Below are 26,571 nucleotides of genomic sequence, written 5' to 3'. Positions count from 1 at the left end.
TTTGTCTCAGCAACGAGAGAAAAGTAACTAACACATAGGCTTTTCCACAAAATAAACTCCTGGCTCATGGGCTTTGTGGGTGCATTCTATCAAGCACTGCAGGAAAAAATAAAACCAAACTGGGCTGGTGATGTAGCTCAGTGGTGCCATGCCTGCCTGGCAAATTCAACATTCTGAGTTCAATCCCCGGTACCAGAGAAAAAGAAATTAATAAAATAAATAAATAAATAATAAGCCCAAATCTACATAAATTCTTCCAGAAAACTGGAAAGCAACAAACACAGCACAAGACCAGTGTTACTCTGGTTCCAAGGTCATATGAAAAAGAAAATCACAAGGAAAACAACTATAAACCATTATTATGCACAGAGATGTAAAAGCCCTTAACAAAATATTATCAATACATTAAAGAGATACTATATGATGACCAAGTGGGATTTATTTCAGCGTACATTAGTTTATTAACAATCTAAATTCTGTCACCATATTAATACTATGAGAAAAGTAATACAAATGATATCAATAAGACAGAAAAGGGACTTGACAAAATTTAACATGTTTTCATGATGCAAGCTCTCAATAAAGTAGGAAATGAGAAGAACTTCAATCAGATCACGGCACCTATGGATACCTATAGCAAATAACTTGATGGTGAAAGGCTAAATGCCTTAATGCTTTGTACTTAATAAAACAAACAAAATTGACTCATCAATTATACTGAAATTGTACTGGACATCATAGCCAGTATAATAAAGAAAGGGTGAGAAAGAAATGACACACAGATTGGAAATAAATACTGAAATTCTTATTTGCAGACAATTCTTATTTATACATATAGAAGATCCTGAGAAATCTGCAAAATACCAAAAAGTAGGGCATTTGCTAAATACTGAAAATAATTATATATACTAGCTGCAAAAAATGAGAAGATGAGATACTGAGCAATTTCAGTCTCTATTATAATAGCTTCAATAATAAATACATAATAAATTTAACAAATTATAAGACATTAGAAAATTAAAGATTTCAATCAGTGGAGATATGCAGTATTTACAGGTTAGTTTCAATTTTACTAAGACAGCAAAGCATGTACCCCAAGCAAATGTATAAATTCAACATAATTTGAATCAAAATGAGCACTCCAAGACACTAAAGACTGACCCAAGATATATTTAAAAAACTAAAGTGCTTATTCAAAGAAACCTACCCAACCTCAGTAAAAACAGTAGATGGTGGTGGAGTTTTAGTGTGAGATTACTCTAGCCCCTTCTCCCTGACTCCATGGAAAGTTTTATAATATAGGGCAAGCCCTAAAGCTTAGGGCTAAATTTATTTAGAGCAAAGCATTGAAAATTTCATGCCAAGAGGCACTGTCACAAACAGTGATCTCAGCAGCAAACAATTAGGAAAAGGCCAACATCACAGCATTATGTGTTCTAGATACTATTTGGGGCAAGCAACAAATTGGCCACAAGAGAGGCAGAAATTTTAAACCTCTTGTAAATATGCTTAAAAACTAAAGGAAACCATGTTTAAAAATGTTTTAAATATATTATGTCATCAAATACAATGCATCAATAGAGACAAGTTATAAAAAAGAATCAGGCTGGGGATTTAGCTCAGTGGTTCCACCACCTGCCTCCCAAGCTCAAGGTCCCGAGTTTGAAACCTGGTACCAAAAAATAAATAAATAAATAAAAATAAAAGCATCAAATGGAAATACTGAAGTTGAAAACTACCAAAATTGAAATAAATAATTCACCAAGAGGCACTCCAACAGGTTTGAGACGGCAGGGGAAAGAATGACAGAACTTGAAAATAGAGCAATCTGAAGGGAAGAAAGAGAAAAAAGGAATTTAAAAAGAAAACACCCTCAGAAACCCGTGAGGCATTAAAAAGAGGCTGAAAATATATCACAAGCAATAATGGTTGAAAACTTTTGAAGTTTGACAAAAACATTAATCTACAATTCCAAGAAATGCACTAAGTTCTAAGCATGATAAATCCAGAGAGATCTATACCTAGAAAAATCGTAGTCAGAGCCTGAAAGACAAAGAGAAAACCTTAAAAACAGCAGTAAAGAAAAAGACAGGGACAGTTGAGTCTGTATCAGAAACCAAGGAGACCAGAAGCAGGAAGATGACATGTTCCAAGTGCTGAAAGAAAGTTTCTATCTTGCAAGAATTACCATTCTAAAATGAAGACAAAGATATTCCCTAATAAGCAAAAATTCAGAGAATTCACTGAGCATGAGGAGGCACACACACTACAAGAAAGTGCAAAGGATATCTTTTAGGCTAAAATAAAGTTACATCAGACAAGAAATAAAGGGAACTGCACAGGTCACTACAAATAGAGTATAAATATACTTTCATCTTTTTTCTCAACTCATTTAAAATAACTATGTAATGGTAGTTATAACACTGTAAGGCAGGATTGACACAGGGTGCAATGTCCAGGACAGGGACAGTCCAAACAGGAAGAGAGGAGCTGGGCATGGAGGTCACTCCGAGAGGCTGGTGCATGAAGACTGCAAGTTGGAGCCCAGCCCGAGCAAGTTAGTGAGACTCTGTCTCAAAATAAAAAGTTAAACAGCACTCAGTATGTAGCTAGTGTGAAGGCCCTGAGAGCATGGAAATAGGAGCGAAGGAAGAGAGCCATACTGGAAGGAGAAAATTACTCAAGCCACAACACATATCCCCTGGGAAAAAATAAGAGCCAGAAATGGTACAAATGTGAGTTACAATAAAAAAAGCCAGTCACCAGAAGCACTTAGATGAGGCATCTACAGTAGTCAAGCTCATAGAAATAAGAAAGTGGAATGGTGCTTGTCAGGGGCTAGTGGCGGGGGAAGATGGAGTTACTCAATAGTACAGAGTTCCATTTATTTTTTTTTTGGTACTGGGGATGGAACTCAGGACCTTGCACTTGCGAGGCAGGCGGCGACATCATTGAGCTAAATCCCTGGCCCCAGAGTTCCATTTTTGAAAGGTGAAAAAGTTCCAGTTTCACAACAAAGTAAATACAGTTAAAGTTACTGAATGGTACTATCAGAAATAGTTAAGATGGTAAATAATGTATGTTTTTGCCACGATTACAATGTTTTAAATTAAACAAACAAAAAACTCTGATACAAGCTACAAATCGGGTGAATCTTGAGGACATTTTCCAAAGTGAAATAGCCCTGTCAGAAAAAGACAAATGCCTTCTGACTCCCCAAAATGAGGTACCTAGAGCAGTAAAATTCAGAGACACAAAGTGGAACAGTGGTTGTCGGGGTGGGGAAGGGGGCTATAGAGAATTAGGGTTTAATGGGTACAGTATCAGTCTGGATAGATGAAAAGCATTCCTCGGATGGATGGTGTTACCAGACCACAACAATGTAAGGGCACACTATAGCTAAGATGGTGACTTCTGTGTTATGCATATTTTACTACAATTTTTAAAAAACACAAGAAAAATGATCTTGAGGTAAGTAAGCTTCTCCCTTAAGAAAGTAGACAGTGAGAAATATGTTATGTGCATGTACAAGATGCCAAAACGAAACCCATTTATCTGTAGAATATACACCAATTTTTTAAAAAGTGGGAAAAAGGGCCAGGGATCTAGCTCAGTGGTTTCACTGTCTGCTGCATAAGCACAAGGACCAGAGTTCGATCCCTGATACCAAAAAAAAAAAAGTGAGGAAAAAAAAGAAAAGAAACTGAAATGTGAACAGAATGTGCTTTACAGGAGTCAATGTCCATGAGCTACTGACATATGACTCACAGATGTAGGCTTTAAGCAGACAATTATATAAGAAATTGAAACTTGTAAAACTAGATAAGGCACAACATGCCAGGACCTAATCAACTCCACAGAAGCAAAAGATCAAGAAAGGGGACTAACTTGTTCACTGTTTTATGGAAGACAAGAATGAGCAGATGAATGAAAAGCAGGAAGATCAGAGTGCGGGTCTATACCAACAGAAGGGGTGAAAAGATTTGATGGGTGAGGGCAGAGAGCAGAGAGCACAGGCCCGCCGGCCTAAGGTGACAGGAGAAAGAGGTGTGAGGCAGGGAAAGGGGCCGGCCGTACTGGGCTGAGCCTGCAACAAGCCCCAGCTCAAGAGAGTGCGACTGTCCCCAGTCATACTCGTGGAGAAAGGCAGGCTGAGTGCTCTAGGGACAGATGGACTGCATGGAGTGCTGACCACACTAACAAACTCCAAGTAAGAAACGAGAAAGCACTTCTAGGCGACACCTCTGACCAGTCTCTACCATGGAAAAACCTGCTTTTCACCTGGCTGGTAAAAATAAAATAGCTGAAGTGGATCTGAAGACTCCTAAGTTTGATATAGGCTTTAAATTTTAACCACAGAAAAATGTCCAGTATCTAGATTTACCCATGTACAAAGACACACATGTACACACACCAAATGTTAAAAGCTTTGAGTAGATGTTTATGGATGATCCATTTCTCACACCACAATATGCAGAGATAAATGATTATATATTATAGATAATATATATGTTTCAAAACAGATTTTAAAATTTCATTTGTTCTCAGATGTAAATATATGCAAATGTTTTCTACACCCTTCTATACAAGCTCATGATTTTACAACTGATTTCGGGAAATCACTGGCAGAACTGATTTCATACTTTTGTCTCATCTTACCGTGCATACTGCTTGAGTCAGGTGCTTGCATCCCTGGCGATAAATATTATGAGCTGCATCAGGCCTTCAAAATAAATATTAAATTATCAAGACAAAAGGAAAAGAGGTAAGTGAAAATTTCAGTCTTTCAAAATTTATATATTGAAATTTAATAAATCTAAGGATACTTACTGTTTCCTATACCATGAAAGGACTCCATGTTCTAACACTACCCAGAATAAACTCCAGCCAAAAAATCTTGAACTCTAAAGGAAGAATGACAAAGATTTCCCAAGCTGACACATCTAGATTCAAATATTTGAATGATAAAAAGCAATAAAGTTCTGACAGTTATATTGGAATCTTTCATCTAGAGAATAGTACTGAACAGTAAAAAGTGATCAAGCATGAACTTAGGTACCAAGAGCAGTAATGAAAACATACCACTCACTACAGGGTGACAGGAACAGAAGAAATGCCATACTGCTAAGATCAATGATGAACACAGTTTATGGTTCTGACAATACTGTTCAGGAATATTTATAGAAAATATACCAGTTGTGGGCTTCAAAGGTAACTTCCTCAAAGTCAAGAATGAATGTCTAAAAAAAGAAAATGATCCTAAATTTGTTGTATATAATACAAACATACATGTACACAAATTTATAGAGTTATGTGCTTTACCACAGTTAATTCTAGAAAATAACTGAATTCCAAATCAAACAGAAATTTTTAGAACCAGAAGATTTTCTATGTGTACCCCGTGACTATTCAAGTACTAATTTTCTCCTAAATCCTTCATGGTTTGATGTTCAAAACAAAAATAATACCACAAATCTATGATTTAGGGAGAAAAAAATGTATTTTTCTCTACTCCTTTTGGAAAAAAACCTGTCACCTAAAAGTATTAGACTATCAACAACAATAAAAATAGTGATTGATACAACCAGGGGAAGCCTCTTAAAGCATAGCAGTATACAATGGTTTACATTTTAAGATCCAAGAATGATTAAATTGTGGTGGTGCATCCCTGTAATCCCAGCACTCGGGAGGCTGAGGCAGGAGGATCGCTCTAAGTTCAAGGCCAGCCTGGGCTCTATAGTGAGTTCAAAGCCAGACTGAATTATATAGCAAGGCCCTGTCTCAAAAAAAAATAAAAAAGAAAGAAAAGAATTAAATCACATATCCAGATGTTCCCCAACCTATGATGGTATTATGTCCCAATAAACATATGAGGAGTTAGATACTGTTAAATCAAAAATGCATTTAAGGGCTGGAGATGGAGCTCAGTGGTAGATCCCTTGCCTGGCATAGCTGAGGTTCTGAGTCTTTCCCCCTTGCCCCCACAGCACTGCAAAAAAACAAAAAGTGAAGAAAGTACTTTGGCTTACCTAAGCCCACCTTAAATGTGCTCAGAATACTTTCACTCGCCTACAGGTGGGCAAAATCATCTAACAGGAAAAGCCTACTTCATGCTGAAGTGTAAATAGCTCATGTACACACATAGGTGGGGAGTTCGTAGTCACAATGGGATGCAAAACCAAACCAGGCTGGGGTTGTGGTTAGCTCAGTGGGATACTGCTTACCTAGCAAGAACAAGGCTACCAACACATTAGGAAAGGAAAAGGAAAACATCAACAACACAGAACACAGCCTCCAAAACACACTGGCCACACAGTGCCCTGAACAGGTGCAGCCGTTCCGCCTGTGAACACACTCGGGTGGCTGCGCACCACAGCCAGCGACCACTGCCCAGCATGGCCAGGGCAGCAAACCTCACATCGCCAGCCCAAGCAAGACCACACCTCTAAGTACGGTTTCTACTGAATGCATATTATTTCCTCACCACTGTAGAGTCAAAAAAAATTGTAACTCAAACCATCATAAGTGAGGGACCAGCTGTACATGAGAAACAATTGAAATTTTTTTTAAACAGAACATCTCAGAATTCTTCCTTCAAGTTTTATAATTAAAAACCATCCCAACCTACCTTCCATAGAGGGCCTTCATATCGTTTCAATGCTTTGTAGATGACCTATTAAAAACATGCTTCATTAAAAATGTACCTATGTGTTGCAAGTATTCAAAAGTTTTTCTAAATATTACATAAACCTAATTCACTGCTATGTACCTTATTACCAATAAGGACATGTTTCATTTCAGCACCCTGGGCAAGGTCAAGAGGTTTCTGATCTGTGTAAAATACAAGTGGAAAAAAACCATTATAAGCTTATTTGTACTATAAAATTGATGCTGCAATTGTAGTATATAATAATCATTCTTTAATTAACCACACCTTTGCCCCTTAAAAGAACACCCTATCAGAAGTTTCCATTTCAGTTTGGCATGGCTTCCTTGGTAGCTACCATCAAGTCAGGAAACCAGATTAACTTCAGAATGCTCTGTAAAGAGTCTGGTCACTCACACTTCTGGCTTTCCATCACTATCTTTATTAGTTTTCTATGGCTTCTATAACTAATTATCAGACTTGATAGTTTAAAATAATATAAGGTGATTACCTTGCAGTTAATTTATTCAAACCTATATAAATGTACTATCTCACAATTAATTATTAACCCTTTTATCAGTTCCAAACACCTGGTATGTACTGGCCAATTTCTGTATGCATTTTTCCTTTGCAGATTCCATTATGAGCTGATCGCCAGTTCGGCCTTGGGGAATTGGCAGTGAGTGTGACAGAAAACAACTGGGATTGGGGAGATCAGAGAAAGAAGGGAAAGAGAGAAATTAATGACAATAAAAGACATAGTAGAATCAAAGTAACCCTTGCTTCCAGGAATGAATTTGTAGGTATTGCTTCCCTTTCAATTTCCTTGATGAGTTTAAAGAGTAATGGCATTAGTTCTTCTTTAAATATCTTGTAAAATTCAGTGAAGCCATCTGGACCTGGGCTTTTCTTTGTTGGTAAATATTTTATTACATTTTCAATTTCACTCATAGTAATTGGGGTGTTTAGAATTTCTGTATCTTCTTCATTTAACTTTGGCAATTCATATGTATCTAGGAATCTGCCCATTTCTTCTGCGTTTCCCATTTTATTGGAGTAGAGGTTCTCAAAGTAGGTATTGACGATCCTCTGGATTTCTGCTGAATCTGTTGTGACTTCACCTTTTTCATTCTTAATTGCATGTATTTGTGCCTTTTCTTTCCTTTTTTTGATAAGGTTGGCTAAAGGTTTATCAATTTTATTTATTCTTTCAAAAAACCAACTCTTTGATTCATTGACTTTTTGTATTGTTCTCTTAGTCTCCATTGCATTGATTTCTGCCCGGATCTTTATAATTTCCTCTCTTGTACGAGCTTTGGATTCATTATGCTCTTCTTTTTCTAGGAGCTTGAGTTCTGCATTAGGTTATTTATCTGAGTTTTCTCTGTTTTCCTAATATGGGCATTTACTGCTATGAATTTCCCGTGTAGAACTGCTTTCATTGTGTCCCATAGATTCCTTTATGTTGTACTGGCATTTTCATTTATTTGTAGGAACTGTTTAGTTTCTTCTTTAATTACTTCTGTGACCCACTGGTTGTTCAAGAGGGTGTTATTCAGATTCCAAAACCAGGGAAAGACCCAACCCAAAAAGAGAACTACAGGCCAATCTCCCTAATGAACATAGATGCAAAAATCCTCAAAAAGATACTGACAAACAGAATACAGAGGGTCATCAAGAAGATCATACACCCTGACCAAGTTGGATTTATCCCAGGGTTGCAAGGATGGCTCAACATTCGTAAATCAATAAATGTAATACACCATATTAACAGAGTCAAGGACAAAAACCATATGATCATCTCAATAGATGCAGAAAAAGCATTCGACAAAATCCAGCACCGATTCATGATAAAAACCCTACAGAAAATGGGAATAGAAGGTCTTTATCTTAACCTGATTAATGCTATCTATGAAAAACTAACAGCCAACATCATACTAAATGGTCAAAAACTGAAAACTTTCACACTAAAATCAGGAACAAGACAAGGATGCCCACTAGCACCACTCCTGTTCAATATAGTTCTGGAAACATTAGCCACAGCAATTAGAAAAGAGAAAGAAATAAAAGGAATAAAGATAGGAAAAGAAGAAGTTAAACTGTCATTATTTGCTGATGATATGATACTTTACATAGAAGACCCAAAACACTCACCAGAAGACTTCTAGACCTAATTGACAGATTCAGTAGAGTAGCTGGATACAAGGTCAACACTCAAAAAACAATAGCCTTCTTGTACACAAATAAGAGACTCACTGAGAGAGAAATTAGGGAAACAATTCCTTTTACAATAGCATCCAAAAAAGTGAAATATCTAGGAATCAATCTAACAAAGGAAGCAAAAGACTTCTACACTGAAAACTACAGCACTCTGAAAAAAGAGATCGAAGAGGATACAAGAAAATGGAAAGACATCCCTTGCTCCTGGGTAGGAAGAACCAATAGAGTGAAAATGGCCATACTTCTAAAACTACTATATAGATTCAATGCAATGCCAATTGAAATTCCAACAATATACTTCACAGAACTAGAGAAAACAATCCAAAAATTCATTTGGAACCAGAAGAGACCTAGAATAGCTAAAGGAATTCTAAGCAACAGAGACATGGCCGGGGGTATCACAATCCCCAACTTGAAACTACACTACAAAGCTACTGTGATAAAAACAGCATGGTACTAGCAAAGGAACATACCTGAGGATCAGTGGAATAGATTATAAGATCTAGAAACAACTCCAGACATGCTCAGCCACCTCATCTTTGACAAAGGAGCCAACCACCATCATTGGAGGAAAGATAGCCTATTTAATAAATGGTGTTGGAAAAACTGGATTTCAACCTGCCAAAGGTTAAAACTAGACCCATACCTATCACCATGCACTAAACTAAGATCGAAGGGGATTAAAGATATAAATATTAAGACAGAAACACGAAACTTGCTGGAAGATAGTTAGGAAGAACTCTTGAAGACACTGGCATAGGGAAAGACTTCATGAACAAAACCTCGGCAGCATGGGAACTAGCAGAAAGAATCAACAACTGGGATCTCAGCTTATTAAAAAGCTTCTGCACTGCAAAAGAAACCACCAACAGAGCTAACAGACAACCTACAATATGGGAAAAAATTTTTAGCAGCTGTACCTCAAAGGACTACTATCTAGAATATATAAAGAATTGAAAAGAATCAGACCCCTCAAACTCAAAGACCCAATTCAAAAATGGGCATCTGAATGAACAGACATTTCTCAAAGAAGTAAAAGCAGCAAACAAATATATGAAAAAATGTTCAACATCACTTGTCATTTGAGAGACGCAGATGAAAACAACCCTGAGATTCCACCTCACCCCAGAAAGAATGACTGCTATCAAGAAATCAACCAATAACAAATGCTGATGGGGTTGTGGGGAGAAAGGAACCCTTCTCCATTGTTGGTGGGAGTGCAGACTGGTGAAACCACTGTGGAAGTCAGTATGGAGATACCTCAAAGAACTAGGACTAGAGGTCCCATCTGACCCAGCTATTCCCCTGCTGGGGATCTTCCCAAAAGAATTAAAAGAATCATACCACAGTGATATATGTGCACCCATGTTCATAGCAGCACAGTTTGTAATAGCTAAAGCTTGGAAGCAGCCCAAGTGTCCATCAACTGGAAACTGAATAAAGAAAATGTGGTTTTTTTATAAAATGGAGTACTACTCAGCCATAAAGAAAGAAAAACTAGAGTCATTTATAGCTAAATGGATGCACATCGAGGCGATACTCTTAAGTGAAATAAATAGGACACACATGTGTAAATACCAAATAGTTTCTCTAGTGTGAGAAACTGATAGTATAAACAAGGGTTAAAATGATTAAAATGAATAACTGATAATATGAAATAGGAAAAAAGGTCCAAAGAGTGAAGGGAGCGGAAGGGGAAAGGAAGAGAAAGAAAAACTAGGAGAAAAGAAAAAGAAAAATGGAAACGAAATCTATGTAAATAGGGAAGGGTGGAGGGGGGTGAAGGGCGCACAGGTAATGGGGGAAAAATAAGAACCAAGATACATCATGTACAGGTACAAACACCCAAAGATAAATGTAAACGAATTGTATACCTAAAATGTACCAATAAAAGAACTAAATAAAAAAAAAAAGACATAGCAGATAATAATCCACAGTATGTCAAGACTTGTTTAAATGAGAACTGTGACAGAAAGACCAGGACACCACTTTAGACCAGAAGTTGAGGGGCTACTGTGGGAAGGTCGTGGGAGGAGGGGATGCCTGGGCTGACAAGGAGGGAGCGGCCCTGTGAAAATAGAGGGGAGGGCACTCCAGCAGAGGGAACAGCTAACGTGAGGGTCCTGATGGAGGGGTAAGTTACTGTGCAAAAGATAAAGAACAGCAGGACTCAACAAGTAGGGTACTACAGGCCAGATTTTTATGAGCCTATATATATTTTATACATACATACATATATACACACACACACACACACACATATATCATAAAGTCACTGAAGGATTTTAAGTAAAAGTGTAAGGTTATTTGACATGTTCAAAACTCTGTCAAGTGTTAAAAACAAGAAGTATAATTGGGGAAATGTGAACTTAGCTACCTCATGATTTTGAGAAATTATACTATTAACAGGATAATGCTATTATGGCCCTTTTTTGAGTAGTTTTACTAAAACAAATTCATGTCCCTTAGAAATCACTAATTTGAAGTATACAATAGTTTTTAATATGTTCACACAGAATTGTACAACTATCACAGGGTTGTGTTTCTTTGAGGAGCCTTTTTTACTAATATACTGAAATATTTAGGGATGGAATGGTATGCTACCTAAAACTGCTTCTAAATCAACAGGAAGTAGGAAGAGATAAAAGGAGACCAACCATTTTTGATAATTCCTGAGAGTGAGGCTCATGGCAATTAATTATACTATTTATATATCTCTTTTAAGCTTTGATAATTTCTATTTTTTTTTCTAAATGTCTGTGGCTGCTGAGTGGAAAATAGCTTGTAAACGTGGGCAACAGGAAATCAGAGACTAGTCACAAAGCAACAGTAACAGGCAGGTCAAAGACAATGACAGCTGGAGAGAAGTACATGTGTCTGACATTTATGTTGGAGGAGTGTGTATAAAACTGCTGATGGATAAAGCTGGGGCTGGTGATACATTACTTCCTAAGCAAGAAAAAAACTTTTCGAATAGTTAACTGAGAAATTAACAATCAGTTTAGCTTTTCTACCTAGCACGTTTTATTAAGATCTGCTGATTCTGTGTTATTCTCATTCCATATATATATATATATATATATATATGTGCATATATGTGTGTGTGTGTGTGTGTATATATATATATATATATATATATATATGTATATATATGGTGCTTCTGAGAAACTATTCCTTCAGGCAGAAGAAAAGCAGGTAATATGATTTATGTCACAGATTTCTGCCCTAATGCCAAAAACAAATTTTGAGCTCCTGCCAACTAGATGAAACCCTAGGGCACAGCCTCATTTCTGGACTCAATGTCTAAACTGCTGGGCACACAGCAAGAATATGATAAAATACATTTTGAACTAAATAAAATCGCCTTCCTACCTTCATAAGCTCCATAAGCAATCATTTTAAAACACATACATTTCTCACCAACCACAACTAAATAAAGTAAAAAAAATTTCTTTTTTGGTACCAGGGATCAAACTTGGGCCCTTGCACTTGCGAGGCAAGCAGCAGAACCACTGAGCTAAATCCCTGGCCCTAAAGTAAAATTTTAATGATGTAATATTTAAAACTATGCATGATAAGAAAGATGCCATTTCTCTTCAAATTAATTGACACAGAATGCAATCTCATAACCCGATGGTATTTTTAACAGGAATATTAGAAAATTATGTTAAATCCCAGTTGTAATAAGAAATACATGAGGGCTGGGGATTTAGCTCAGTGGTTCTGCCGCCTGCCTTGCAAGCTCAAGGTCCCGAGTTCACTCCCTGGTACAAAAAAAAAGAAAAGAAAAGAAAAGAAATATATGAGAACATCATAAATAACCCTTAAAAAACAAGAATAGTACAAGGGAAAACTATCAGATATTAAAGCAATCATTAAAAGTACATACTGATGACGGAAGAGAAAGATGAAGCAATTAAAGAGAACACAACAAAAAAGAAAAGAAATTCTTAAAACATGAGAAGCCAGGTGTGGTGGTACCACACTTATCATCCCAGCGCTGAGGGAGGCTAAGGCAGGAGGATCACAAGTTCAAGTCCCACCTGGCAACTCCACAAGATCCTGTCTCAAAAATAAAAAATAAAAAGGGCTAGAGATATAGCTCAGTACGAAAGTCCTGGGAAGGGAGAGGGAGAGGGGGAGGGGGAGGGAGAGGGAAGGAAGGAAGGAAGGAAGGAAGGAAAGAGAGAAAGTCAGTCAGTCTGAGAAAGGTATGACAAAGCCAAGAAAAAGAAAGCATTAGCTGGTAAAAGGTCTAAAGATAAGCGAGCATCACTGCATCACTGCAGGACTGGCCCAGGAAGTTTCCTGCCCAGACCTGTGCCCACACTCACAAAGGAGCCAATCCCTTCCCGCCCTCTGATGCACTCCTCCTCCCCACTCTGCTCAGGGCGCCTGGCAGCGTTCCTCTTCCTCCCATGGGCCATGCGCTCCCAACTCCAGCGCTCTCACTTTGCTGTCCACCAGTGTCCTTCGACTGGGTCCTTGGGGCTCAGTCCCTGCCTCAGTCTGCTCTTTGTTCACAATCTCTTTCGGGAGCCCTTCTCTTCATCCTGAGTGAGGCGGCAGTCTCCCTCCCCACTGCTGTCACTGACTCCTTCATCCCTAGTTCACTTTTCTGCACTTCATTGCATAGACATATTACACACACACACGCACACACAAACGCATTTGGTCTATATCCTCCGATCAAAATACAGACTTCAAGAGAGGGTGCGGTGGCACACGCCTGTGGTCTCAGCTGTTTGAAACTCAAAGGAGGCTGAGGCAGGTGGATCACTCGAACACAGGAGCTCAAGGCCAGCCTGGGCACTCCAATGAGACTCCTATCTCAAAATATGTACGTGCACTCGAGAGCTACAAGAGCAACAAGGCCTGCCGGGTAATCTGCCCTTGAGTCACCAGCTCCCCAGACAATTCTTGGAACAGAGCACAGGCTCAGCGCTTGCTGAGTCAACTGATGCAGTAAAGAGGAAAACTACTCGGAAAGAATCAAACAATATTTACAAATCTCTAAGCTTAAACATCTTGGAAAAAATCAAAGAGGAAGACCAACAAATATGATAAGAATGTAAAATATTCTTTTTTCAAAAAAGACTAGATAATGGAAAAATACAGCAACAATTGTCTCATCATTTGACTTTTGGGTGAAAAAAACACATTATGTCCACACGAATTACTATCCAGAAGGTGGCGAGAAGATGATCCTTTCGGGGAAAATACAGAAAACACCATCGATGCTTGGTAAAAAGCAGGAGTTTCATGTCAACTCTTCTTGCGCTTTGAGCTTCCTGAAGTGTTCTCCAGCCCACACCATTCCTGAGGTCTGAGCATTCCCACCCCTCACATCTGACCCTCCTGGCTGAGCCACGTGGGGCAGACACCAAGCACACCTGGCCCGTCAGATTAGCTCCCCTGCAACTCAGAGCCGAGCTACACAGATGGCACTCTTCTGAGCAGAGTCAGGAGATGGCCACTGCTGGAAATAAGCAGGTCTGCCGCAAGTCGAGGTCTCTGCTGAGACCATGCGGTGAGAGAGGCCCACAGGGAACAGGCAACAAGTGGCAGCCTTCTCGGTTCCTCACAGCTCTTTGGTTCCTAACTCCACCCCGTTTGATTCCTAACAGTCCCTGCTTTGGATTTTTTTTTTTGTACCGGGGATCGAACTTGGGACTTTGCGCTTGTGAGGCAGGTGGCGGAACCACTGGGCTAAATCCCCGGCCCTTCTCCTTTGGAATATTATTAGGTACCTCAGGTTTTTGGTTTGGGGGTTTTATATTTTATATGATTTCATTTCATTTTTTGGTGATGCTAGGATTAACTCAGGGGCACCTACATGCTGGGCAAGGTGTCTAGTACTCAGCTACATCCCCAGCTCTATATTCTTATATTAATAATATATAATCTTCCTTTTGCTTATATTCTTGAATTGGTATCTATGATTTAAAACTTTAAAAAAATGTATTTCATATTACAGTGATACATGCAGACCCATGTACACAGCAGCACAACTCATAATAGCTAGATCCTTAAAGTGGCCCCTATGTCCATCCACTGATGAAAGGATAACAATGTGGCGTTTATATACAATGGAGCACTACTCTGCCATAAGAAAGATAAATGTGAGTCATTTGAAGAAAAATGGATGCACCTGGAGACCATAATATCAAGTGAAATAAATCAGGCACCGCTTAAATATCTCATGAGTTCTCTTATATGAGGAACCAAAATATAAATAAAGATAACAGGAATCAGGGACATAGATCTTCTCTGGGAAGAGGACAAAGAGACAGAGGGAAGGGAGAAAGGGATGAAGAATTAAAATGTGTTAAGTACATGTTCCAATTCCCCATAATGAATGTAATCATTATGTACTGTAAACAAGTACTTAAAATTAAAAATTTATACCAGAAATCAAGTTGCTATGAACACTTTAAAAATATTTTATGGGGCCCGGGGACTTAGCTCAGTGGTTCCACTGCCTGCCCCGCAAGTGCAAGGACCCAAGTTCAATCACCGGTACCAAAAATATGTGTATGTGTGTATGTGTGTGTGTGTGTGTGTGTGTGTGTGTGTACATATTTTATGGACCAGGGATATAGCTTGGTGGCAGAGCACATGACTATCGTTCACAGAGCCCTGTATTCAATCCCTAGCTCAAAAAAAACCCAAAAAAATTCACCATGAAAGATTAGCAACTAAACAAACCAAGTCTTTAGATGTTGGGTTATAGGTGATTATATGTTTCTTCGGTGACTCATTTCACATTAGTTATGCAAATAAATTATGCTCTTAAAATAGGCATGAAAATAGATAAGAACCTATGACATTCCAAAGTAATCCTGGTTATATCTGTGCAATTTATATTTTTTCTTTTTAATACTTTCTATAATGCAGATATATTGATAATTTTTTCCAATTATGCCTTTTCTAGAAGGTGCCATCTTGACTACCAGGAACACTGTAACAGCCTCAACGGGCACATTTAACTTTGAAAACACATTCAACCTTAAAAGTATATCTGAATATGTATGATAAATTTCAATGTTTACAAGGAAAGTTTTTTTTTTCAGTTTAGACTGATACTTGCATGGAACTATGTCAATTCTTGTTTTTTAAGGAAAAAGCATTGTATTCAAATCTTGGTCAAAGTGGTAGGGACTGGAATTACACTTTAACATCAGTTCCTGGTTTTGTAGCATTTTTTTTTTTTTTGGTACCGGGGATCGAACTCGGGACGGACCTTGCACTTGCGCAGCAGGCAGTGGGACCACTGAGCTAAATCCCTGGCCCCTGGTTTTGTAGCACTTTTAGGATTCCTGTCCCCTAACTTCAAGGTAGAAAACAATCTTAGTTCTTACATAGTAACTAGTAGATAAAATACACTGTGGTTGCTCTCATTGCTCTATAGTTCAGGAAGCCCTTTAGGGAAATCCTCCCCAGACATCCATACCCTCCCTCCCATTACTTGCCTTTAAATGTTAAATCATACTGCAAACTGCCACTAACTTTCAAAGGTAATTATAATACTTAACCTGGTATTAGTCATTCCAGTTTTATTATACAGGAATGTATCCAATCACAAAGCGTTTTTAAATGTGAAATAGGTTTCAACATTAAAGTTATGATATGATGTAGCTATCAGTCTTCAACCCTACCTAGGGTTTTCATTCATGCATGTTGATACATGTGGCTCTAGTTTTATCTATTTTAGTATTATTGCAAGAATAAACCAGATGAGTCAGCAGTTAAGCTGGTCTCCAGTTTTGCACTTTAAGTAGAACTAAAATAAACATCATAGTGCATACTCCCCTGGTTTTCATGTAAGTAATTTTTTTTCATGTGGGTGGATTTTAATCTAAGTTTTCTACCTCTATGTGAAGACTTCAGTCTTGTAGGTTGGGTTTTTTTTTTTTTTTTTTCCGCCATCTGTGTATATTCTTTGGTGAAAAAATCTGTTTGAATCATTCAAAATTGGGTTCTTTATCTTCCCATTGAGGTTAAAGGCTTTCTCATATAGGATACATAAAGCCCATTGTTCCATACATGTTTCACCAATATTTTCTCCTATACAACTGCCAGCATTTTCATAGTGCCTATTAAAAAACTTACTAACTTTGAGAAAGTCCAATTTATCAATATTTTGCTCTTCATGTCATATTTAAGAAATCTTTATCAAAAACCAAAGTGGGCTGGGGATTTAGCTCAGTGGTTTTGCTGCCTGCTGCGCAAGCACAAGGACTCGAGTTCGATCCCTGGTACCAAAAAAAAAAAACAACAAAAAACAAAGTAACTAAAAATTTCTCCTATATTTTCTTTTAGATTTTTATGAGTTCAACTCATTCATTTCTGTGATCCACTGAGAGTTAATTTTTATATATGGCATGAAGTCAGGAACCAGGGTCACTGTTGAGCATACTGATACCCAACTTTTCCAATACTACTTATTAAAAATGTTCTTCTTTTCCCACTGACACCTTACCACCTTTGTCAAAACTCAACTGATGAGGGTTGGAGACATAGCTCAGTAGTAGAGTACTTGCCTAGCGAGTGTGAGGTCCTGGGTTCAATCCCCAGCACCACAAAAAATATAAAGAAAAAAATACTGACTATATATTTGTGGTTGATTTGTGAATTCTCTATTTCACTGATCTATATCTATTCTTATACTAAGACCACAATGTCCTAAAGTAATGTAGTATAAGTCTTTCAACTCCGTTCTTTTTCAAAGCTAGTTTGAATATGCTAAGTTCATTTCCATTTCCATATAAATTTTATAATCAATTTGCAATTTCTATCAAAAAAGTCTCCTTGGATTTTGAGTGAACTCCCACTGCGTAATTAGATCAGTTTGAGGAAAACGGATACCTTAATGATGTCAAGTCTTCTGATTCCTTCTCCATTTATTTATTCTTATATTTTTTCTTGCCAAAGTTCTGCAGTTTTCCATGTACAAGTCTTGCACATTTTTTACCGAGTTCCTCTGTAGTGTTTCACAAAATTTTAATGCTACAGTAAATGATGTGTTCTTCCAAGTTCAATTTCTAACTAACGTTCAGCAGTACAATTCATTTTTATATATCGAACTAGCTCACTTATTACTAACAGGTTGTTTAGGCTTCTTTTGAATTTAACATGCATGATCATGTCATCGGTGAACAAAGATAAGTTTACTTTTTCTTTACTACACTGGCTAGGACTTCCAGTACAATGTCTGTAGAAGTAGGGGAAGGGAGGGAAATCCAGTCCCTGAAACTCCATTACAGCCAAAGCAGAGCCTTTCTTGATGTTACAGAATTTGTACTGCATGTTTAGGTCTTTAAAGTAGCTGGAATGTAGTAACCTGTATGAAAAACAGGTATCTACAATTACCTGCTTCTAACAGTTAGCCAACTGTCCCAGCAGTATTTATTCAATCCTTTGCCCTCTGACCTTCATTTCTGCCAAGCCCCTACATGTACATACTTTAATTTCTAATCCACCCGGTCCTGTTCACCCACACCAAACCAATACCAGTGCCAAGATCATGCTGAATGATCTCATCCATCTCATGATTTTAAGCAACTTTATGTGCTAATAATGCCCAAATCTCTTTGTCCACCCAAAATTTTCCACTAATCTCAAATTCCTATTTTCAACTGTCTCATTTGATTTTTGTAAGATATTTCAAATTTTAAGTGTCTTTAAAAATCAAATTTCTAATACTCTGCAATTGCTAACTGCTGCTTCCCTTGTTCAGTAACTGGAGATTCTGGTCTTCCACGTGCTTGGGTCAAACACTCATCCCTGACTACCTCACATCCACACCCTCAGAAAACCCTGACCACACTACCTTAAAAATGCAGAAAAAGCGAACCACTACTTAGCTACCATCTTTACTGCCATCTCCCTGACCCAAGTCAATAGCCTCTTCCCTGCCCGCCCTCCTCTGTCCCTGCCCTCCTACAGTCTATTCTACTCACGAGTAGGCAGACCATATCCTGTGCCACATGTCGGATCATAACACTGCTGTCTTCTAAATCCTCCTGCAGCTTCCCACTTCACATAGATAACAGCTCCCGGAAACAGACTTGCCTGCTTTGTTTCATTTTCTTCAGTGTTCTAGGTCCCTAGTCCTTGGACTGTTACTCAACAGGCAAACAGTAAATATCTGTGGAGTGAACGAACCTCTTAATTACCCCAGACTCATAATCAGTCCTTCTATCCAGCAGAGGAAGACCCCCAAGTTCTCTTCCCCTTTCAAATTCTGAGCCACTGACTCTCCTCTACAAATCTAGCATCAGCTCGTCAAGGTCTATGGGAACCCGGAGAACTCTGGCTAGGACTGCTTTCAATTTATAAAATACTGTAAGCTGAAGAGAACGGTTAGCTTTTCAGTGCTGAGTTCTTCTACACCAAAAACACACCAGGGGTCTGTCTGTCTCTTTTTTCTTTCCTGTCCTTCAGTTGTGTTTACAATTTTCTCCATTAAAAAGCAAGCATCCTTTCGATCCCTGGTACCAAAAAAAAAGCAAATATCTTTCATCAAACATATCCCTACTTTTTCTGCCATTACCATAAACATTAACTTCTCTAAAAATTACATTTTTCTGGGGGCCGGGGATTTAGCTCAGTGGTTTCGCCACCTGCTGTGCAAGCGCAAGGAACCAAGTTCGATCCCCGGTACCAAAAAAAAATTATATTTTCTATCACAATTTGTCAAACTCACTTGTCTTGTTCCGCCTTAACTTAAAACATGGTGAAATTTCCTTTTGCCTAAAAGAAACTCCACTTGAAGGTAAGGAGGTGGCTCAGTGGCAAAGCACTTGCCTGCCACACACAGGCCCTGGGTTTGATCCCCAGCACTGAAAATAACAACAAAGCTCCACTGGGCCACAGTGCGCGCCACCCCTTCTGTTCTTAGATGGAAGAACTGTAGTTAAGAAGTGCTATTTCCGCTTCTTCATTTCCTGCTCAATCCTGAACCCCTTAACCCAGTTTTTATCCAACTAGCCAGTGGAAATTGCTCTTTCTAAAAGACTTTTGAGCACCGAGTCACCCAATTCCACAGCCTCTCTCAGGATTTGTCTCCTGTGGCCTCAGTTATGCAGGACACCAATAACATCCTACTCTTTTACTCTGCATTCTCTTCTCCTTTTAGATTCCATGTGACTAAAATTTTTCACTTCCTTCTCTTGAGTGCCTTCTCTTCTCCATCCTCCAATTTCTCATCTAGCTTTTATTCCAGAAAGAACCTAAATACTTCTCAGGGGTCATGGAAGTCTCTCAGGAGCCAAGAGTTTGAGCCTCCTGCTGTGGTGAAGCTAGGGTTTACAAGAGGGACCAGCGTTTCCAGCAGAGGAGAGCACATGCAAGGAGAGGACAAGACAATTTACTAGACAGCCTTGAAGAGCCTGGGGGTACCTAGGGCTATGGTGTCCCACATGGTAGACAGCGATCACAAGTACACAGCTCCTCACTACCTGAAATGCAGCTAGTCCAAAATGAGATGTGCTGTAAGTGTAAACTCCACAAAGATGCAATAGACAAAAAGGTATGTCAAATCTCATTTTTTTTCACCAATTACATATTGCAATGGTACTTTGGATCTATTGCTTTAGGTAAAATGTATTTAGATTAGTTTTATCTGGTTTTTACTTTTTTAATGGGGCTACTAGAAAACTTAAAATTACACGTGACTACCATTACATTTCTGCTGGACAGTGATAATCCAGAGTATAAGGCCAGTCAAGGCAAGGGAGGAGAAGCAGGAGATTCTACAATACATTTTCTTTTTACTGTTAATGTTGATAAAGTTCAGGTCCTGATTACTTCTCACCTAGGATCATTTCGATGGTCCTACTGGTTGCTCTGTCTAGTCTTGGGCCTATCACAATCTGTTAGGTACTGTAATCATATTAACCTTTGAGAAGCACCTTGCCCCTCCGCCTGCTCAGTCATTTCTCATTCAGGGTTCTTGTGACCTTCTAGGTTTAAGAGTTTGATACTACGGCACACTTCATGGCTTTCTGCTATACAAGTCTAACCTGTATTCTAGGACTACCTAATACTTCTGTGCCCTTATCTGTGCCAAAATGGAGAACGCACCTAAAGTCGACTTACATTTTTCACCTTAATGCTTTCCTTACGATCTTCTTTCTGCCTAGAATGCCATTTCCCAAATTCCTGCTTATCAGAATCTTCTTAGTTAATAAAGGCAATATATTTATATTTAAAAAGAAGCAATACGTGGAGGGGTCATTTTGTTAGAGGTACAAATACAGTAGAAGCATTTAGAGATGATTTTTTTTAATCCTACCAGGATTTCAGGATCTATATCAAATATTCATCCCTTCATGAAACATTCTCTAACTACTCCAAACCTTCAGCTAACATGCAACCCCTCCAAGACGTGATGTGCTACATGTTCCTCCAAGTGCTGGCTAAACTACACAGGAAGATACTAGCCTTGCCCTTAGGAGTTCAGCCCCATGAGAAACAGCTCGTTAAGCCAACAATTAGGATGGAGCACAATCTAGGCTGTGACAGAAGTGAACACAAAGCTCTGAGGGAGCACTGACGAGTCCTAGTTCAGATTGGTAGCGGGCAGTGGGAAGCCACCAAAAAGCCGACAGAAGAGCCCCTGACGGGATGCCCTCCTTTGGAGCAGCCCGGAGACCTCATACCATTTGTCTTCTGGTTATCAGCTCTGTCTTTCACACTGTGTGCATGTACAGTCAATTCTCATTACTCACAGACTGCTTCCCATGTGCCTTCTGGTAAAAGTCAGCCACCAAAATCACTACTTGTGGCAATTTCTGTCATCCACGGACATTCCCAGAGTGGCGAAACCTGTGACTCTCCAACACTCACTTTCTCAGCTTGTTCTACAAGCTGAAGCAGAATAAGGTGCACTCGGCATTCTTGTTTGAGCTCTCAGAAGGGACAATGTCACTGCTGCAGTGACGTATCTAGAGTCACATTTTTGTCCTGTTGGAAGTTCCCTGCTTCAAATGGCCCCAAAACATAGTGCTGAAGGGCTGCACTAGACTGTGATGTGCTTTCCAGAGAACTCAGTTAGACAAGCTGCATTCCAGCCTGAGTTACGATAGTGTTGCTCATGACTTGAGTGTTAAAGAACAATTCATCCCCAACAGAAAACAAGTGAAGTGTGGATCAGCAGATGAAAATGTTGTGACTAGAGCTTCACAGGAACCTAACCCTGAATTTCCCTAAGAGCAATGTTTCAGAATTCATTAATTCAGCATTGGTGGCAACTTCGTAGCACATGAGTACTGTAAATAATGAGAAGTGATCATACTTATCTTTCCCTTGAGGGTAGCATCTACCTTAGTTATCCCTGTTCAGAGTAGTGGATAGGCATTATTAAATAGTTAACTCCAGTTAAGAGTTAAGAGAAGAAAATTATTTTATTTTGAGAATTCCTTGACCTCAAAATTAGAGACCATACAGTTGAACAAAGGCTGGACACTAAAAGTAATTTTTTATAGTACTGACTCCATTTTATAGCTTTAAAATGACCAACAATGGCTATCATCAGCATGCTTACCATTTTTGTTCTTCAGATTCGGGTCTGCTCCGCTTTTTAGAAGCTTTATGGCACACTGCTTATGGGCCCGGTAAGCTGCACAATGCAAGGGTGTATTTCCTAACTGATCCACACAGTTAACATCAGGAGGATTGGGCCTGTTGAGCTAATCATTAAAAGAAATGCAATACAGAATTGTATGTCAAAGATCCACTTTCTCCCATGACACACAGGAAGGTATTTCAAGCAGAGCAGGGGGAGCAGCTGGACTATCCATGGCATCTTGATCACTAGACCAGCCAACCCTGCCACTCCTGAACTTGTCCTCCGGTGCCACAAGACCTCTGGCTGTGCCCAGGTCCCACACTGCCCTGATGACTGACACCACACACCATGCCAGCACTGCCCACCCACCCCTCACAGCTAGATTTCGCTAAGATCTGCTCACTCCTAGCAGGCTTCGATTCACACCCATCACGGTGAGACTACAAACCAGGCTACCCTAAGCAGCCCAGAGAGGAGTTAAAACTGCAGATTTTTATGTATGTAAATGTCAAAGTTATACTGAATTTGTTGTTCCCACCTTACCGCCTCAGAAACTTTATACAGTTTCCCTTTCACAACGTTTAAAAAATGTTTCAGAGGCACTATACTTAGAAACCAAAGAAGCCTTTTCAAATAAGCTGAAATAACTTTAAAGCAAATGGCAATGTCTCAGGCTTGAATTCAGAACAAATTTAGTTTCATATTTAATGAGACATTGCAGGAAATGGAAAAGGGAAAGCAGGTCTCCTAGGAAGAAAAAAAAGTGGGCAAAGCTTTCAGTCTGTTCTAACATGATATAAATACTCCCAAAACACTGTCCCTTCTCTGCATGTTCCTTTCTAGATGGACAGCATTCCTTTCAGAAATTACTGTTCATCAAAATTAGAAAAACATATTCCTTCACGGGGTCTTACATACTGTGTTTCAAGTTTAATTTGCTTAAAAAAATTTTAAAGTTGTCCTTACATTAATTATTTGCTATAAAAAACTAGATTTTTATCCAGCAGCTTTCAGAGTAAGGGATAAGAATGTAAATCAAATTCAGGGTGGCGGGGGGATGACATTATTTAAAATGTGTCCTGGGGCCGGGGATTTAGCTCAGTGGCACCGCCACCTGCCTCGCAGGCACAAGGTCCTGAGTTTAATCCCCAGTACCGAAAAAAAAAAAAAAAAAAAAAAGGGTCCTGTCTAACCTATTACCATCTCAATGTTGTTAGATATTTAAGGATATTTGTCCTTTTATTGTGATCTCTGGAAGTTTTCTGATTCCACAATTCATTAAATTATGAATATAACGTTAAGTAAAAAATTCCCAAAATATAAAGAAACAATGCCTTTGGTCTGTTGTTTTACCAGAGCTGTGAGGTCTGCTATTTTGCCTTCTCTTGCTGCTGCTAAGAGCAATTCTTCAAGTTTTCTTTGTTGAGTCCTTTCTACAGCTGCAAAAAGAAAAACAAAATGTTTTACTTTACCACTAGTCAGGATCTTACTAGCAAGTTCATTATAAAGAGGTATAAAAAATAAAGTGACCTAGTGAGAAAAATAAGAATGTTATGAACTGTAATTCAAACACAGGCTATGTTATTCTCACTGCCTTCCACTGCCGATGAGTTTGATTTCCTTTGGACTGGGATGAAATTAAATTTTCAATTCAGAGGGCATTAGGTGTCTTATTCACAATAATACTCATCACAAATCATGAATTACTTTTCCATATGAAATACTATTACATAGTTGGTTTGGATAGGTAGGCAACGGGGGTCCATACCTTCCAGAACCTCACAATGAGGAGAGTTAACAGTATTGGAACCGGGTGTAGTGGTGCAGGCCTGTAATCCCAGCATTCTGGGAGGCTGAAGCAGGAGGATCACAAATTCAAGCACAGTCTGGGCAACTTGGCAAGGCCCTGTCTCAAAATATAAATAAATAGTCAGCTGGGGATGTAGCTCAGTGCAAAGGCCCTATGTTCATTCCCCAGTATCAAAATAAGAAAAATCATTTAGGTAGAAATATACACAAGCCATATTAGATATAAATTTACTTAAATACTTTCACTTAAGAATATAAAATTCATTTTATTTAACAAATACTACAGCACTTACTACATGCCAAGTGCTATTCAAAACACTTAAAAAATATTAACTCACAATATCTTCATAACTACCCTAAGTATTATTATCCTTATTTTACAGACAAAAACTGAGGCATCAAGAGGTTAAGGAACTTAACCAAGGTCACACACTGGAGGAGCTGGAATTGGAACTTGGGCAGGCGGGTTCCAAAGCCCACACTCCTATCGATAATGCTGCTCCTCAAATCATTTTTTGCAGGACAAGAGCAACCAGCAGTCTGATTTAAGAATGGAATCTGCCCATGAGGCCTCATTTCTGGTAGATCCAAATTGTTTTGGCTTACAGAAAAGAGACAATTTCATACAAAGGCTCAGTAACCCCACTTATCCTGGGCAAAGGCCACAGGGAGGAAAACTCTCCTGGCCAAGTCAAGTTATGAACGGAGAAGAGGTAGGGGATTGCTGACTGGGGAACACAGGCACATTTATTAAGAGTTAGCAATTACTGTTACTAACTGTTCCACTCAAAGTGCAAACCATCACAGTAAAAGACAGGGATCACGTACTCCGTATACATAAACAGCTATGACTAGTTGAGTTTTGTCTTGAGAAATGGCAAATATTATTAGGTATCATCATCTTTCAGTCTCATATTTTCATTTCCACACCCAGAATCTCTCCATCGACGTAAGCTCCCAGTGTTTTCTTTGTTTTCCGGGAATCACTGGGTTCCTTAATATTTCCTCGATTCTATAGCACTGAACTGTGAGCTCTTCGAGATTGGTGGCATCCCTACCCTCTTGTCCATACTTCTACTACTGCGTATATTAACTGAGCTGGAATTTATTCCCTCGGTCCATAGGTGCCACATCTGTGGATTTAACCAGCAGATTGAAAATACTTTTTAAATATGTGTATACACATGTACACATTTCTTATCATTATTTCCTAAACAATACAGCGTAACAACCATTTATACAGTATTCACATCGTATTAGGTATTACAAGTGATCTAGAAATAATTTAAACCACACAGAAGGATGTTCTTCTGTTATATACAAATATATTTTATGTAAGGAACTTGAACATCTGTGGATTTTGCTATACTATGGTGTCCTTGAACTAATTCTTTACAGATACTAAGTAACAACTAAACTTATGTGGTTACGTAATAAAACATCCTTGTTTTTAAGAGAAACATACCAAAGAGTTTAGGAGTAAAGTATCGCTATGTCTACAAAGTTCTTCCAAATGCGTCACCAGAAAAAAATAAAAACTAAAAAACATAAATCATATATAAAAGAATAAACCCGATCTGACTACATGTTAGTAACTGGTGAATCTAAGTGAAGGATTCCCAAGTGTTCACTGTTATCCTTTTTCTTTGGGTACTGGGTGGTGAGCCTAGGGAATGATGAGCTGCACCATAGCACTTTTTTAAGACAGAGTCTTGCTAAATTGCCTGGGCTGGCCTAGAAGTTAAACTCCTCCTGCCTCAACTTCCCAAGTAACTGGGATTATAGGCATGTATCACCACACAAGGCACGTATTATCCCTGATATATAACCATAAATTGGAAATTTTTCCAAATAAAAAGGCAAATAAAAAAAAGGTATTCTTCTCTAATCCCTGACAAGCAGTAGTCTATCTTCTCCCCAAATACCTGTAGTCATAGAAAACTCACTACACCTGTCAAGGCAAGCTACAACATTTATAACAATATGTTGGACCCAAAGACAAACTTCTTGGGATTCCATCAACTGTGTCATCCACTTGCGGGGGTTCTGACACAAAAAAGATCATTCCTCTCTCAGAAAGAAGTTCTTCAGATATTTGGGTATGATTTCATCGTGCCTCCCAATGTTTGTCTCTCTGGAGAAAAACATTTTCTACCTCTTTGCACATTATTCTATGATCTGGTTTCTGCTCTATTGGTCTTAGTGCGTTCTTCGATGTACTTCCTGTAGTTGCCCCAAGGCCATACTCTATGGCTGTATGCCATGAATGGTACTACATCTAGCTAAGGTGATCTCCTTAAAACAGAATCATTATTCCTTGCCA

At 38.7% G+C, this 26,571-nt stretch overlaps 1 protein-coding gene across 6 annotated transcripts in view; it reads right to left on the bottom strand.

Moving 5' to 3' along the window:
- Osbpl1a (oxysterol binding protein like 1A) overlaps positions 1 to 26,571 on the bottom strand; it is a 198,608-nt gene that overhangs the window by 136,995 nt on the left and 35,042 nt on the right. For 4 of the 6 annotated variants that reach the window (XM_021265138.2, XM_087189620.1, XM_087189621.1 and 1 more), the window contains 6 exons: positions 23,793 to 23,878; positions 22,416 to 22,560; positions 6,770 to 6,831; positions 6,629 to 6,673; positions 4,831 to 4,904; positions 4,660 to 4,723 (listed from right to left, as the gene is read on the bottom strand). In XM_021265138.2, the coding sequence (XP_021120797.1) occupies positions 4,660 to 4,723; positions 4,831 to 4,904; positions 6,629 to 6,673; positions 6,770 to 6,831; positions 22,416 to 22,560; positions 23,793 to 23,878 (476 nt within the window). Of the gene's footprint in view, positions 1 to 4,659; positions 4,724 to 4,830; positions 4,905 to 6,628; positions 6,674 to 6,769; positions 6,832 to 22,415; positions 22,561 to 23,792; positions 23,879 to 24,207; positions 24,346 to 26,571 lie in introns of all 6 variants that reach the window. The other 2 variants (XM_087189608.1, XM_087189617.1) reach the window with 1 other exon arrangement.

This window comes from Heterocephalus glaber, unplaced genomic scaffold (assembly GCF_053883595.1).
Source record: "Heterocephalus glaber isolate CG9 unplaced genomic scaffold, H.glaber_assembly_v1.0 deba00000331, whole genome shotgun sequence".
Lineage (NCBI taxonomy): Eukaryota > Metazoa > Chordata > Mammalia > Rodentia > Bathyergidae > Heterocephalus > Heterocephalus glaber.
Note: the sequence above shows the minus strand (reverse complement) of the source record. Positions and strands in the feature narration are given on the sequence as shown.